This window comes from Archocentrus centrarchus, chromosome 14, assembly GCF_007364275.1.
Source record: "Archocentrus centrarchus isolate MPI-CPG fArcCen1 chromosome 14, fArcCen1, whole genome shotgun sequence".
Taxonomy (NCBI): Eukaryota; Metazoa; Chordata; class Actinopteri; order Cichliformes; family Cichlidae; genus Archocentrus; species Archocentrus centrarchus.
Genome location: NC_044359.1, coordinates 38,510,837 through 38,527,787, shown reverse-complemented (window position 1 = coordinate 38,527,787; position 16,951 = coordinate 38,510,837). Strand labels below are relative to the sequence as shown.

Genomic DNA, 16,951 nt, shown 5'->3' with positions numbered 1-16,951 from the left:
ACTGGTGGATCTTCAAAAGAAACAGGAGTAACTAAAAGCCATGATGCACTTTTCCAGTATTAGTGTTGTGGTGTGAAACTGACGCTTCTTTGTTCACTCCTTCATGGAAATACTAGACTGCAGCAAATAAAATGAAAGCTCTGCTTCAACTAAACTGCATTCTAAACAAACTGTTGTGAGGTAATGTTTGTGTCATATCACAGAAGTGTTTCCAAAGAAAACTGAACTTTGATCATAAAGAAAACTTTTGATTTATTTTCTAGTTTTCCTAATGTCACATCAACAAAATGGAGGGGAAGCCTCATAGATGCAGGTAATAGTGTCAGAGTCCTTTTTTCCCTTAAAGTAATCTTAATCCAGGCTGAGGGGCTGTGTGAGCACATGCACACCCCCCTCTCCTCAGCCATTCCATCCTATTGTGAACTTTACTTTAAGCTTAGGCTGTGATTTAGGAGAAACACCAACTGAGCACGCAGCTGTATGAGAACATCACTTTTAGTCATGTTTAGTTGCTTTTAGATTATATCTTTTTTCATGAAAACTAATTCCAGTCTTGCTCTTTGTTACAATGAATTCTCACCATCCCATCCTCTAGCAGCCTCAGACATGAACCAAAGTCTCCCAGTCTAATATGACCATCAGCTGTCAACAGGATGTTGTCAGGTTTGATGTCCCTGTGGAAGAGAACGGCTGAATGGGCCACGTCACCTCTAAATGTCAGCTTTACATCAACAAAAACAATATGTCAGCTGGTAAGATGTTTGTAGCATCTTTATGTCACACTTTTAGGAGACAGCACATGTTATTACCCAGAAAAAATAATATTTTAAACACGTATGTTCATACATATAAAATTTTAGGCTTCTGTGCAAACTTTGTGGCTGTAGTCCTAAAAACAAAACAAATATGTAAAACTGAACAATATAAGAAGGACTTTCAAGAACAGAGCAGCCTACCTGTGCACATAACCCAGCCTATGGACAGAGTCAATGGCCATAACCATCTCTGCCAGGTAGAACTGAGCCATGTCCTCAGGGATTCGATCCCCGAATTTACTGAGGAGAGTCAGCAGGTCTCCACCTACATAATAATCCATCACCAGGTACTGAGGGGTTGGAAATGTTTTGAAAATTAGTAATGGGATTTAACTTGCATACAGCATGTTAAAATGCAGACAACACATTTGTAAAATACATTTAAAACACATTTAATTGACTGACCATATATAAACATACCAGATAGTTATCATCCTGAAAGGCATAGTGCAACTCTGTGATCCAACGTCTGTCACCCCTTAACAAAACCTCCCTCTCTTCCTGGTAACATGCTGTCTGTGAAAGACATGAAGAGAACCAGATGACAGACAAATGAAAAGCAGCAGGCAGAAAAATGTAAATAAAACAAGTAAAAGACATCTAGATTTGCAGTTTGACTTTCCATCCTTGTTTTCCTAATTCTATTCTTTGTGCTGTGAGTGTGAGGGTGCGTTTGTGTGTGTGTACCTCTCCTCGCCTCAGCATGTCCCACTTATTCATAATCTTCATAGCATACACTTGTTGTGTGCTTTGCATCTTTGCCACAGCAACCTGCGGCAGTGACAAGACCAAAGGAAGCACAATAACCACTTTAAAAAAAGCATGCACACAATGATGTAAAAGATTCTGACTATAAAAACTACTGTACAAATGCAAAATGCCTCACTGGGACATTTTAATGTTTTGAGTAATACCCATTCACATACAGCATGTGCTCAATATCAGTTATATACACTATATTGCCAAAGGCGTACGCTCATCTCCTTTCACACGCATATGAGCTTCAGTGATTTTCTTAACCCTTAGATGCACTAGTGGGTCAAAAATGACCCGATGAGGTTGTTTTATCGCAATATCTCTGCAGTGAAAAATTGTTTTGCGTTCATATTCCAGGTATTCCTCCAAAAACATGTTATTGATATCAAGCTATTTACATTTTTTACTTTTATTTTCTGCATTTTACAAAATTTTAGTTTTTCTATTACTACAAGCTTTTGCAGGTGGGTCAGCCATGAGCTGCATTCATTTTGTATATAATTTCATGGGAACTTTAGATTCTTATCAACTGTGACTCTCAGGAATATATATTTTGTGGACCACACAGAGTGTCACCCCTTAAGAATATTATTTTACACAAGAACTTGTCATGTACCGCTGTGGCAGGCAGGATTGAGGACCCCAAAGCAAAGACCCCAGAGACAGACTAAACTCAAAAAACACAAGTAAAACAGAACTGGACAGGGCCAGCAGAATAACCTGGAAAACACACTTAACAGGGCTCAGTTAGAGAGGCAGACAGCGGGGAATATCAATGATGACGTCGCGACAAAGTGAAAAACAGACAATATATATACACAGCAGGTAATGCCCAAATGGGAGACAGCAGCGCGGGAAGCACAGGAAGCAAAACTAAACCCAAAGCACAAGGACCAAAAGATACCAAAATAAAATAGTAAATAATCAAACACAAAGACCAGGACTAGGACACATGAACATGACACAAGGGCAGGAAATGAACAATAAACACTATTAAAATTCATTATTATCAGGCTGTCCTAAAAGCTCCCTGAAACGCCTTCAGCTGATCCAAAATGCTGCAGCTAGAGTACTGACAGGGACTAGAAAGAGAGAGCAGATTTCTCCCATATTGGCTTCTCCTCATTGGCTCCCTGTTAAATCTAGGATAGAATTTAAAATCCTTCTCCTCACATACAAGGTCTTGAATAATCAGGCACCATCTTATCTCAAAGACCTCATAGTACCATATCACCCCAACAGTGCACTTCGCTGTCAGACTGCTGGCTTACTTGTGGTTCCTAGGATACTTAAGAGTAGAATGGGAGGCAGAGCCTTCAGCTTTCAGGCGCCTCTTCTGTGGAACCAGCTCCCAGCTTGGATTCAGGAGACAGACACCCTCTCTATTTTTAAGATTAGGCTTAAAACTTTCCTTTATGATCAAGCCTATAGTTAGGGCTGGATCAGGTGTGTTTCTTCTTCATTCACCTCTTTTGACTCTGTTTATACTCCACTCTGCATTTAATCATTAGTTATTATTAATCTCTGGCTCTTCCACAGTGTGTCTTTTGTCCTGTCTCTCTCCTTTCAACCCCTACTGGTCACAGGAGATGATGATTGTGGAGGTTACAATTATTTATATTCTGTTGAAAGTATGGTGGGTATGTGCCACTTGGTTTAGTCTGTGCCATTATCTGTATTTTATGTTGTTTGTGTTGTTTGTTTGTTTTTCAAATTCAATAAACATTTAAATTAAAAAAACATTAACAGGAGTAGATTATAGAAATCTTACAGAGCTTTTCTTGTAAAAGCAAATATGTTTGGTACCACAGTGCATTTGGATCATCAATCAAATAGCAAAAACTTCCAGACATGACAGGATAAAAAAAAAAAAAAAGGTGACTGCCCCTCCCTGAGCCTGGTTCTGCCATTAAAAGGGAGATTTTCCTTCCCACTGCTCTAATCCATCCCAAAGGTGTTCTATCAGGCTGAGGTCAGGACTCTGTACAGGCCAGTCAAGTTCTTCCACACCAAACTGGCTCATCCATGTCTTTATGGAGCTGCTTTGTGCACTGGTGTGCAGTCATGGTGGAGCAGGAAGGGGCCATCCCCAAACTGCTCCCACAAAGTTGGAGCATCAAATTGTCCCAAATGTCTTGGTCTGCTGAAGCATTAAGAGTTCCTTTCACTGGAACTAAGGGGCCGAGCCCAACTCCTGAAAAACACCCCCACACCATAACCCCCCCTCCACCAAGCTTTACACAATGCAGTCAGACAGGTACCGTTCCCCTGGCAACCACCAAACCCAGACTCCTCCCTCAGATTGGCAGATGGAGAAGTGTGATTGATCCCTCCAGAGAACACGTCTCCACTGCTCTAGAGTCCAGTGGTGGCGTGCTTTACACCACTGCATCAACGCTTTACACCACTGCATCAACACTTTACACCACTGCATCAACACTTTACACCACTGCATCAACACTTTACACCACTGCATCAACACTTTACACCACTGCATCAACACTTTACACCACTGCATCAACACTCTGCATTGAGCTTGGTGATGGAAGGCTTGGATGCAGCTGCCATGGAAACCCATTCATGAAGCTCTCACTGTTCTTGAGCTGATCTGAAGGTCACATGAAGGTTGGAGGTCTGTAGTGATTGACTCTGTAGGAAGTTGGTGACCTCTGTGCACTATGACCCTCAGCATCCTCTGACCCCACTCTGTGATTTTACGTGGCCTACCACTTCATGGCTGAGTTGCTGTCGTTCCCAATCGCTTCCACTTTGTTATAATCCCACTAACAGCTGACTGTGGAATATTTAGCAGTGACTGGACTTGTTGCACAGGTATCATCCTATCACGGTACCACGCTGGAGTTCACTGAGCTCCTGAGAGCGACCCATTCTTTCACTGATGTTTGTAGCAGCAGTCTGCATGTCTAGGTGCTGGTTTATACACCTGTGGAAGTGACTGGAACACCTGAACTCAGTTATCTGGGAGGGTGAGTGGATACCTTTGGCAGTATAGTGTAGCTCCAAACAATGATTTGGGGGTTGTTCTTTTAGTTGTTTTTTTGTTTTTGTTTTGTTTTTTCCTAACATCACCTCCTTTGTGTCTCTTTGGACAGCCCAAGGGAGTGCTTCTGTTATCCTGACCCATCAGTGAGCTGTCCTGCCTGTTTCCTGCCCTCCCATTCTCCAGCCTTCTGGGCTCTCTGTTCAAGGTTCCTGGCTCACCAGCACTTCACACCCCAGCTTCTTAGTTAATTGATTATTCTTCTTTGGTAAGTTTCACTGAACTTGACAAACCTGCTGTATTGATGGTTTATCATATTTGAAATAACCATAATCAATTGCTGGGGACAACCCTAGAAATACCACTGAGAATAACAGCATGTCTCTGACACAGTATGAACAAAAATTAAAAGTAACCTTTAACAGGTAGGTGTTGTTGCAGGTACTATGCAGTGGGTGGCATTACACTGTACATCTGTGCATTTGGCAATTCAAAGAAAAACAAAACACGGAACCTAAAAACCTCTGCATGTGTATCTAGAAAGGATTGAAGACAAATCTTGATTATTTCAGATGAGACCATGATTAATCTAAATCTCTGGAGCTTGAAAAAGGCGACTGGACTTCTTTTTGTTTCTTGAAGACGTTTCACCTCTCATCCGAAAGGCTTCTTCAGTTCTCAACCAAATGGTGGAGAGACCCAGGTATTTAAACCCCTGTGGGCGTAGTCCCCTGGAGGTGGTTATGACCCTCTATTGATCATGTGCGTGAACACATGTGCCCAGGTGTGAAGGGGGCGTGGGTCATATTTAATCAGTGGTTTCAGTTGAAACCAATTTAGGACTCCGCTCCATTGTTTCCTGTGGCCTATTGAGGTCACTGGAACAAAGGTGTGAATGGGGGTTGAGACGTCTGGGAAGGGAGCTCAGGACAGCACTGTAAGCGGGGGAAAGTTGGTGACGTAATCCACCTCCTCTGTTCAATGATGGTTGTTCACAGTGGACATAGATGGCTTCTTTCACTCCTCTTTCAAACCATCTGTTTTCCCTGTCCAAAATGTGAACATTGGCATCCTCAAAAGAGTGCCCTTTTTCCTTCAGATGCAGATGTACTGCTGAATCTTGTCCTGTCGAGGTGGCTCTTCTATGTTGTGCCATTCGTTTGTGAAGAGGCTGTTTGGTTTCACCAATGTAGAGGTCCGAGCACTCTTCACTGCACTGAACAGCATACACTACATCGCTGATCTTGTGTTTGGCGGGTTTGTCCTTGGGATGAACCAGTTTTTGTCTTAGGGTGTGACTTGGTTTGAAGTATACTGAGATGTCATGCTTGGAGAAAATTCTTCTGAGTTTCTCTGACAAGCCCGACACATATGGGATGACAATGTTGTTCCTCTTGTCCTTCCTATTCTCTGTAGTTTGTGTTTGGCCTTCATTCCTGTGCATCTTAGCTGATTTGATGAAGGCCCAGTTGGGGTAACCGCATGTTTTGAGGGCTTTCTTAATGTGTGTGTGTTCCTTATGCTTCCCTTCTGCCTTAGAGGGAACACTTTCCGCACGGTGTTGTAGGGTCCTGATCACCCCAAGTTTGTGTTCCAGAGGGTGGTGGGAGTCAAAGAGGAGATACTGGTCTGTGTGTGTGGGCTTCCGGTAAACTTCAATGTTGAGGCTTCCATCTTCCTCGATAAGCACCGCACAGTCCAGGAATGGTAACTTGTTATCTCTGGTGTCCTCCCTGGTAAAACGTATGTATTTATCCACTGAGTTGATGTGACGAGTGAAGGCTTCTACTTCATGGGTTTTGATTTTGACCCAGGTGTCATCTACATATCTGTACCAGTGGCTAGGTGCCATCCCTTTGAAAGAACCAAGAGCTTTACTTTCCACTTCCTCCATGTAAAGGTTGGCTACAATGGGAGACACTGGGGAGCCCATGGCACATCCATGCTTCTGTCTGTAGAATCCATCATTGTATTTAAAATATGTTGTGGTAAGGCAGAGATCTAAAAGTGCACAAATCTGATCTGGGGTGAGGCTGGTTCTGTTCAGTAAGGAATCGTCTTCCTGTAGTCGTCTTCTGACGGTCTCCACTGCCTCAGTTGTAGGTATGCAAGTGAAAAGTGAAACCACATCAAAGGACACCATGGTTTCATCTGGATCCAGTACAAGATTCTGGACCTTGTTAGTAAAATCTGTAGAGTTTTCAATGTGGTGGGGTGTGATGCCAACAAGCGGTGATAAGATGGTGGTGAGGTGTTTGGAAATGTTGTAGGTGACCGAGTTTATACTGCTGATAATGGGTCGAAGTGGGACTCCTTCTTTGTGGATCTTTGGGAGTCCATAAATGCATGGAGTGGCTTCTCCAGGGTACAGGCGGTAGTAAGTGGGGCGGTCAATGGCTTTTTCCTTTTCAAGTTGTTGCAGGCAGCAAACAACTTTTTTCTTGTAGTTGCTTGTGGGATCACGTCTCAAGACCTCATAAGTATTGTTGTCACTGAGGAGTGTAGTAATTTTGTTGTGGTAATCCGATGAATTCAGCACAACCGTGCACCTCCCCTTGTCGGCTGGCAGTATGGTGATGTTTTGATCCTTGCTTAGGGCTGTGATGGCCTTCTTCTCCTGAATGGTGAGGTTGGATGGAGGAAGTCTTGCACTGGAGAGAGTGGCTGAAACTTTCATCCTGATCTGTTCTGCTACAGGATGAGAAAGTTTGTTATTTCTTATAGCGGTTTCTGTCGCTGTGATGAGGTCTACTATAGGAAGCTGTTGTGGGGCTATGGCAAAGTTGAGTCCTTTGGCTAGCACATTTTCTTCTGGTTTGGTGAGGACCCTGTCTGATAGGTTCTTCACCCACTTTCCTTGGTTTCCATTGCTTATCGTGTCGTCCTGTTTGTTAACAGATGAATGGTATGCCTTGGTTTGCAGAGTTTGAAATTTACGTAGTGTAGTGTTTGTAGTGTATGCTGTTCAGTGCAGTGAAGAGTGCTCGGACCTCTACATTGGTGAAACCAAACAGCCTCTTCACAAACGAATGGCACAACATAGAAGAGCCACCTCGACAGGACAAGATTCAGCAGTACATATCTGCATCTGAAGGAAAAAGGGCACTCTTTTGAGGATGCCAATGTTCACATTTTGGACAGGGAAAACAGATGGTTTGAAAGAGGAGTGAAAGAAGCCATCTATGTCCACTGTGAACAACCATCATTGAACAGAGGAGGTGGATTACGTCACCAACTTTCCCCCGCTTACAGTGCTGTCCTGAGCTCCCTTCCCAGACGTCTCAACCCCCATTCACACCTTTGTTCCAGTGACCTCAATAGGCCACAGGAAACAATGGAGCGGAGTCCTAAATTGGTTTCAACTGAAACCACTGATTAAATATGACCCACGCCCCCTTCACACCTGGGCACATGTGTTCACGCACATGATCAATAGAGGGTCATAACCACCTCCAGGGGACTACGCCCACAGGGGTTTAAATACCTGGGTCTCTCCACCATTTGGTTGAGAACTGAAGAAGCCTTTCGGATGAGAGGTGAAACGTCTTCAAGAAACAAAAAGAAGTCCAGTCGCCTTTTTCAAGCTCCAGAGACTACTATGACCTGGATGACTGAGAATCTACACAGACGATTAATCTAAATGTACATAATAAACAATCAAACCAACAAAAACAACAGTCCTGTAGCCGAAATGTCAGTGCAGGCCGCTCCACAGCCTATCAGCAAACCCCCACACTCCACTGCACATAAAAAGGGAGCTCAATAGTTCAGTCCAATTCTTAAAGGTAGAATTTTAGTCAGTACTTAGAATTTTGAGAATGATGTCTCTAAGTGCAATTCCTGCTCACCTCACTGAACGTGCCTCGGCCGATCACCTTCAAGATGTGAAAGTCTTCTCTTTTGATGCGGGTTTTCTTAACCTCCCTTACCAGAGGCTCAGCTGAGATTTAAGGAGAGAAGAAGCTATAATTTATGTAACACCCTTTTGTCACAACTTTACAGATTTACAGTAATTTGCTTGGGAAAAAAAATCATTATTGTAGATATTCATCTAAACACTACATCCTGTAACTTATAACTTGTTGATATAATTTTGCAAAAGTTTTGTTGGGATGGTCCTGTATAATTCCTGTGTAATGTGTAGTTTGTCTGAATTTATTAGGGACATTTTGTTGTGTCTAACAGTACTTACAAAATACTAGTTTGTACACATACTTAGATGCAGGTACAGCAAATCAAGGAATATGGACTTAATAATAATAATCTGAATACAATTGTAGCATATGTATGTATTTATGTCAGTATGTATCCTATCTCCTCTGATGACCAATCTGAACAAAACTTTGCATGAACATCATCACACATACAGCACTTAATAACATCTATATATTTTATAAAAAATTATAAACCCCAATTTTGACTTTTGCATTTGTAGCTCTCTCCACGGGCTTTTTTTTTTTTGCTTGAGCCTCTCACTGCTAGCTTAGTGATGCCATGAGAACTGTATTTGTAACGAAATAAAAGTACAAAATAACCAAACAATAAAATACCTCGTTGGCCACTTGTCATGAAAAGAGGTCTTTAACCTTTGACTCAATCAGTTTTGGCTTCACACAATGATACTTTGGTCCTTGAATACTTTACAGCAGTCACTTGGGAAATCTTCACTCTCCTGCAGTCCATGGGAGGTGAGTAACCTCCCATTCTCTCACTAACTCCACAGCAGTCATTAGTTAGTTAGTTCTCGTTATGACATGTTACATTACATCTTAAATTTCCGTAACAAAGAGAAACAGACTGCAAAAAGAATTTACCGTGCATTACGAAACATTTTAAATTGAGACATTTTTTATTTTAAATTATGTAATTATGAATTATGTAATTATGAAATTATGTAAGAAATCATAAATCAGTCAGCATCATGAGCTTCACATAAAACATAAATGTATTATGTTGATTTCATCATCCCCCTGCAAATGTAATATTACATTCTCTATTTGCTGCTGTTTCATGTCTCACATTCAACGCACGTAACCACATAAATTAGTGGAAAATTTGTATCCACGATGGATTTTTGTACTACTCGCCACTAAATATGAAATGAAAAATTAGAAATGAAGTCTATAAATATCACAGACATACAGCAAAACAGATGACAATTCTTTAGTGTATAGCTAAAGACATTTTTGACTGCATGAACCCCACGGCAAGCACTGGTAAAAATTTTTTGCAAAAATAATTTTTTATTTTAAATGTTTTGTGTGTTGTTAATCATTCCTGTATTATATATAGAATAGATATATAGAGAGATATGTCTTTAAAATATAAATGAATTACTATGGAAGCAGCAGTTTGAGATTAAATGATCAGCCTGCACGTAAAGTTAGATTGAATAGATGTGAATCCAATTCAGTCCAGTTCTATTTATATAATACCAAAATACAACATCAGTCACCTCATTGTGCTTTAAATTGTAAAGTCTCTAAAATAATACAGAGAAAACCCAACAATTAGATGACCCCTATGAGCAGCACTTGGTGACAGTGGGAAGGAAAAACTCCCTTTTAACAGGAAGAAACCTCCAACAGAACCAGGCTCAGGGAGGGGGGGTCATCTGCTGAGACAGGTTGGGGCTGAGGGGGGAGAGACAGAGATTAATAATAACTAATGATTAAATGCAGAGTGGAGCATAAACAGAGTCAAAAGAGGTGAATGAAGAAGAAACACACCTGATCCAGCCCTAACTATAGGCTTGATCATAAAGGAAAATCTTAAGCCTAATCTTAAAAATAGAGAGGGTGTCTGTCTCCTGAATCCAAGCTGGAAGCTGGTTCCACAGAAGAGGGGCCTGAAAGCTGAAGGCTCTGCCTCCCATTCTACTCTTAAGTATCCTAGGAACCACAAGTAAGCCAGCAGTCTGAGAGCGAAGTGCTCTGTTAGGATAATAAGGTACTATGAGGTCTTTGAGATAAGATGGTGCCTGATTATTCAAGACCTTGTAGGTGAGGAGAAGGATTTTAAATTCTATTCTAGATTTAACAGGGAGCCAATGAAGAGAAGCCAATATGGGAGAAATCTGCTCTCTCTTTCTAGTCCCAGTCAGTACTCTTGCTGCAGCATTTTAGATCAGCTGAAGGCTTTTCGGGGAGCTTTTAGGACAGCCTGATAATAATGAATTACAATAGTCCAGCCTAGAAGTAATAACTGCATGAATGAGCTTTTCAGCTACACTCTGAGAAAGGATGTTTCTAATTTTAGAAATATTGCAGAAATGCAAAAAAGCGGTCCTACAGATCATACTTCAAAAGTTCCGGCCTTTGTGGGCTTCCCGTAAAAATTACTGTAATAACCCTATGTTGGAGGCAAAGCACAATTTCGCAGCTTTCAGAAACCATTTGAATTGTTCCATCTATAATACATCCGGACCAAACAGGTTTTATCAAGGGTCGGCACTCAGCCAACAATAATACACGCCGACTGGTTAATGTAATAGATTACTGTTTCATTAACAAATTAGAAACCACAGTTGTCTCTTTAGATGCAGAGAAAGCATTCAGTTGGTTAAATTGGAAATTTCTGTTAGCAGTTCTACACAAATTTGGATTTGATTCATCCTTCATAAACTGGATCAGAACACTGTACAGCTCTCCAAATGCACGTGTTAGAACAATTGATCTAATTTCCCAAAGCTTCAGTATGCAGAGAGGCACCAGGCAGGGCTGCCCACTCTCCCTCACATTTTTTGTCATTTTCATCGAGCCACTAGCAACAGCAATCTGACAAAATGTAGATATTAAAGGAATTCAAACAGAAAACACAGACCATAAGATAAGCCTTTATGCTGATGATGTATTACTTTTCCTTGGGAACTCACAAACCTCTCTTCTGAAAACAATCACACTTATAGATAAATTCTCATCTATATCAGATTACTCCATCAGCTGGAGTAAATCAACAGTTTTGCCTCTGAATTGTAACTTTCTGAACACCATCACTACCTCACTACAGTTGGGTGACATTAGATATTTAGGTATAAATTTTTCCCCCAGGCTGTCAGACCTGGTACAGTTAAATCATACTCCTCTATTAAAAACAATAAAGGATGATCTCACACGTTGGAACTCTATCTATATCTCTCATGGGGAGAGTTGCAACAGTAAAAATGATTATTCTTCCTAAAATCAATTATTTGTTCTCACCGATTCCTAACAAACCTTCTGTTGCCTGGTTTAAGTCACTAAACTCAAACATTTCAAAATTTTTATGGAAAAATAAAACCTCAAGAATAAGACTTTACAAAAGACAAAATGCAGTGGTGGTCTAGAACTTCCAAACTTTTATCACTATTTTTTAGCCAATAGATTGCAGTATGTTTCAAGGTGGATCAAATCGAGCCCGTTAGACAGCCTGTGGCTGGATTTAGAACAAACACTCTGTGGAAAAGTGAAAATCTCTGACTTACCTTTCATTAGCTCCAGTATTAAACATCATAACTGCTTTAAAAGCCTAAACATAAACACCTCTCTGACAGCCTGGTGGGAATTTTTAAAGATAGCCAAGTCTTCCCGTATCCCATGTAAACTGACACCCATTTGGAACAATCCAGATATATGTCAGAAAATTAAAGTACTAAATTTTTCAGCATGGCAAGAGAAAGGAATAAAGAATCTAGAACATGTTATTCAAGATGCAACATTTATTTCATTTGAAGAACCTGTTTCAAAATATGGAATTAGCAACAGCAAATTTCTTGAATATCAGCAATTGAGGTCCATTATACGGGCAAAGTTCAATTTAAAGAATCTAAAATTAGAAATCTCTGTACTGGTAACAGAATTTCTAAATCTTTATACTCTGAAATTGTTATCAAAAATATATGTTATTATTAAAAATTAATGATTCCAGCTGCAAAATGGGAGTGAGATCTTTCCATCAACCCAGATGAAAACTTCTGGAAACAAACGTTTAAACGCTTTCAAAATGACTAAATGTCCAAATTTACAACTCATACAATACAAAACTCTCCATAGAATACACTATACAGGACACAGGATGTTCCAAATGGGCCTCAGAGATACAAATATATGCACCCACTGTTCAGGTAACCATGCTGAGAACTATAAGCATGCTATTTGGTCTTGTACACCTGTTCAGAGGTACTGGCAGAGGATATGTGAAGACTTATCCACATGTTTTAACAGGGATAACCCAGCATCACCAAAACTGTACATTTTAGGTGATGCAAGTGAATTAAACATGGAAGCAAATATATCACAAATAGTTCTTACTGCCTTATGCATTGCTAAGAAAACTATCCTCTTTGAACTGGAAATCAAAAAATGATTTATGTATTACTCATTTTAGAAATTAACTTTTAGACCACATTACTCTGGAAAGAATGTCTGCCACCTCAAAAAAACAATTGGACAAATTTGAATCTCTCTGGTCCCCACTGATCAACCCCATTACTTAGTGGGGGTGATTGGCTGTGGTCTCTTCTTATGCCCGACAGGTGGCTGGGTGTGGGCTTGGGGATTCGGGTGTCTGATGGCTCTTGGACTGGAGACGGTGACTGCTGTTCTGTGGTTTTTGTGTGCGGGCCCTGGTTGTGGATGGTGGGGGCTTGGATGGATGCTATTATGGTCTTGGGGTGTCAGGCTGGGATGCCCGTGGTGGTGGTACTGGCCCCGGGCCAGATGGCCAGTCTCCTCTGCGGGGGTCGGGGGCCCTGGTCCCCGGGGTGTGTGTTTGTGTCATCATACCACAGAGTCAGGCACTTCTGATTTGAGTTTTTCCTTTTCAGAGGAGCCACAGTATCCAAAGTCGTACGCAGTGAGGATGTAAAACTATTGACGAGATAATCAACCTCACCGGGAGCAGAGTTTAGGTAGCTGCTCTGCACTGTGTTGGCACATGGCACTGAAGAGCACAATAATGAAGGAATTAGATCCTTAAACTTAGTTACAGCACTTTCACAAAGACTTCTACTATAATAAAACTTATTCCCCACTGCTGTGTAATCCATTAAAGTAAATGTAAATGTTACTAAGAAATGATCAGACAGGAGGGGGCTTTCAGGGAATACTGTTAAGTCTGCAGTTTCTATGCCATATGTCAGGACAAGATCCAGAGTATGATTAAAGTGGTGGGTGGGCTCCTTTACATTTTGAGAGAAGCCAATTGAATCTAACAATAGATTAAATGCAGTGTTGAGGCTGTCATTCTCAGCATCTACATGGATGTTAAAATCACCCACTATAATTATTTTATCTGAACTTAGCACTACGTAAATCAGATAAAAAGTCTGAGAAATCAGACAGAAACTCTGAGTAAGGACCAGGTGGACGATAGATAATAATAAATAAATCAGGTTTTTGAGTTTCCCAGTTAGGATGGACAAGACTAAGAGTCAGGCTTTCAAAAGAATTAAAACTTTCTCTGGGTCTGTGATTAATTAATAAGCTGGAATTGAAGATTGCTGCTACTCCTCCTCCTCGACCTGTGCTTCGAGCATTCTGACAGTTACTGTGACTCGGGGGTGTTGATTCATTTAAACTAACATATTCATCCTGCTGTAACCAGGTTTCTGTAAGGCAGAATAAATCAATACGTTGATCAATTATTAAATCATTTACTAATAGGGACTTGGAAGAGAGAGACCTAATGTTTAACAATCCACATTTAATTGTTTTATTTTTTGGTGCAGTTGATGAAGCTGTATTATTTATTGTTTTTGAATTTTTATGCTTAAATAGTTTTTTGTTGATTTTAGCTTTGTTTTTTGGTGGTCTGGGAGCAGGCACCGACTCTGTGGGGATGGGGTTTTGGGGGGATGGCAGGAGGAGAGAAGCTGCAGAGAGGCGTGTAAGACTGCAGCTCTGCTTCCTGGTCTCAACCCTGGGTAGTCAGGTTTTAGGAGGGTTAATAAATTTGGCCAGATTTCTAGAAATGAGAGCTGCTCCATCCAAAGTGGGATGGATGCCGTCTCTCCTAACAAGACCAGGTTTTCCCCAGAAACTCTGCCAATTATCTATGAAGCCCACATCGTTTTTTGGACACCACTCAGACAGCCAGCGATTCAAGGAGAACATGCGGCTAAACATGTCGCTCCTGGTCTGAGTGGGGTGGGGCCCAGAGAAAACTACAGAGTCCGACATTGTTTACACACCAATTCAATATTAATTTTAGTGACCTCCAATTGGCGTAACCGGGTGTCATTACTGCCAACATGAATTATGAGCTTACCCAATTTCAGCAGTTTCAGATTTCGTTGAATGTCGCCAGCTGTGGTCCCCGGAAGACATTTGACTATGGTTGCTGATGTTGCTAGCTTCATGTTTATCAAAACAGAGTCGCCAATAACCAGAGTTTGTTCCTTGACGGGTGTGTCACTGAGTGGGGAAAAATGGTAAGAGACATGCACAGGTTGGTGGTGTACCCGGGGATTCTGCTTAGGACTACGCTTCCTCCTCACAGGGACCCAGCCATCCTGGTTTCGTTGCTGCTTGGGTTCTGCTGGGGAAGGAGCTAACAGCGGCAAAGCTACCTTGGTACACACCGATTATAGGGGCCTGGCTAGCTACTGGATTTTCCAGAGTGCAGAGCCGAGTCTCCAATTCACTAAGCCTGGCCTCCAAAGCTACAAACAGTCTACATTAATTACTAGTACAGATGGATGTGACTGGGAGGAACGGCCTGCCTGATCTGAACCTGAACGGCGTTTTGTTATTGGACTTCTGTGCAAACCACAGTTTGTCCATATCGAACACCATTTTCTTACACAAGGATATCCATAAGTGCACACGGCACCAGGACACTCTAGGTCACAGGGCAATGATCGACTTTGTAATTGTATCATCAGATCTACGGCTGTATGTTCTGGACACTCGGGTGAAGAGAGGAACTGAGCTTTCAACTGATCACCACCTGGTGATGAGTTGGATCAGGTGGTGGGCACCTAAACGTATTGTGAGGGTGTGCTGGGAACACCTGGAGTTTGGCGAGGCCATAGAAAAAGACTTTTGGACAGTCTCGAAGCAATTCTGGCAAACTGTCAGGCGACTCAGGTGGGGAAAGCAGTTCTCTACTGAGACGGTCTATAGTGCTGGTGGGACACTGCTGACATCAACTGAGGCAATAGTGAGGCAGTGGAAGGAATACCTCGAGGACCTCCTCAATCCCACTGACACTATTTGTGTAATAGAAGCAAAGTCTGGAGATGAGTAGGATGACTTGCCTATCACTGGGGGTGAGGCCCCTGAGGTGGTCAAAGAACTCTTTGGTGATAGGGCCCCTGGGGTGGATGAGATTCACCCCCAGTTCCTGAATGATCTGGATGTTGTAGGGCTGCCTTGGTTGACATCCCTGAATAAATGAAATTAATCTATTAGACTGGGGGTTGGAAATTTGGAATTGGGAATTTTAGAACGTCTTTAGGGGGCAGTATAACTTCACAAATGATTTTGAATGGGGGTTAATTAAAATATGCATTTACTGTAAATGGGAAAATTCACTTTTTTAACAAACAAAGTCCACAATACGTAGTCAAAGGGGATTTGAAGGAATTATGTTAAATATGTCCATCCATCCATCCATTCGCTTCCGCTCATCCTGTTCAGGGTCGCGGGGGGGCTGGAGCCTATCCCAGCTGTCACAGGGCGAGAGGCGGGGTACACCCTGAACAGGTCGCCAGCCTGTTGCAGGGCCAACACAGAGACAAACAACCTTTCACACACACATTCACGCTGTCATTCACACCTATGGGCAATTTAGTGTAGCCAATGAACCTAACCCCAGTAAGTGCATGTTAAATATGTTTTATATCAAAATTATAATATTATTTTAATCTTATTTTTGATCGTCATCGCCTAAGCTAGACTCCACCGGTGATGTCAAAATGGGACTGAGTTCTGTGGGTTTGGGGACGGATTCCTGAAGTCCTTTATAAGCTTTTTAATTAAGGTGATTTTTTAATGAATTAATATCCATACAGCTGGCAATGTAGAATGCTCCCAAATGTCACATAAATCAATTACTTTTGACCTTTGAACTTCTACCGCTCTCTGCGCCACTCCCCGAGGCACCGGAGGTGCGCAGGTCAAGGCAAGCGCAGCTACCACATCTTAGGGGTGAATCTGGAATTTCACAGATTAACAAAATTCAAAGATGGTGACACGACCTCAGTGTGCACAAAAAGTGTTCTGGAGGTCACACAGGTGCATGTACTATGATTTTGACTGGAGCTCATTGCTTCACCATGCTGTTTGGCCTGATAAAGTCAGATTCCAACTTCAAAGTGTTCCTTAGACTTCAAACTAATGTCTCCCCCCTCCTATTTTATTTTGAGGTGCTGAACATTCTAGTCTTGGTCCCATGTCTG

The 16,951-nt window shown here is 41.6% G+C and overlaps 1 protein-coding gene across 1 annotated transcript in view; it reads right to left on the bottom strand.

The window, feature by feature from the left end:
* The window catches only part of dmpk (DM1 protein kinase), a 46,805-nt gene that overhangs the window by 17,818 nt on the left and 12,036 nt on the right, over positions 1-16,951 (bottom strand). Inside the window, exons 2-6 of the mRNA XM_030746789.1 lie at positions 8,421-8,512; positions 1,503-1,586; positions 1,236-1,331; positions 957-1,105; positions 581-674 (exon numbers count right to left, since the gene is read on the bottom strand). Coding sequence (XP_030602649.1) covers positions 581-674; positions 957-1,105; positions 1,236-1,331; positions 1,503-1,586; positions 8,421-8,512 — 515 coding nt within the window. The remainder of the gene's footprint in view (positions 1-580; positions 675-956; positions 1,106-1,235; positions 1,332-1,502; positions 1,587-8,420; positions 8,513-16,951) is intronic.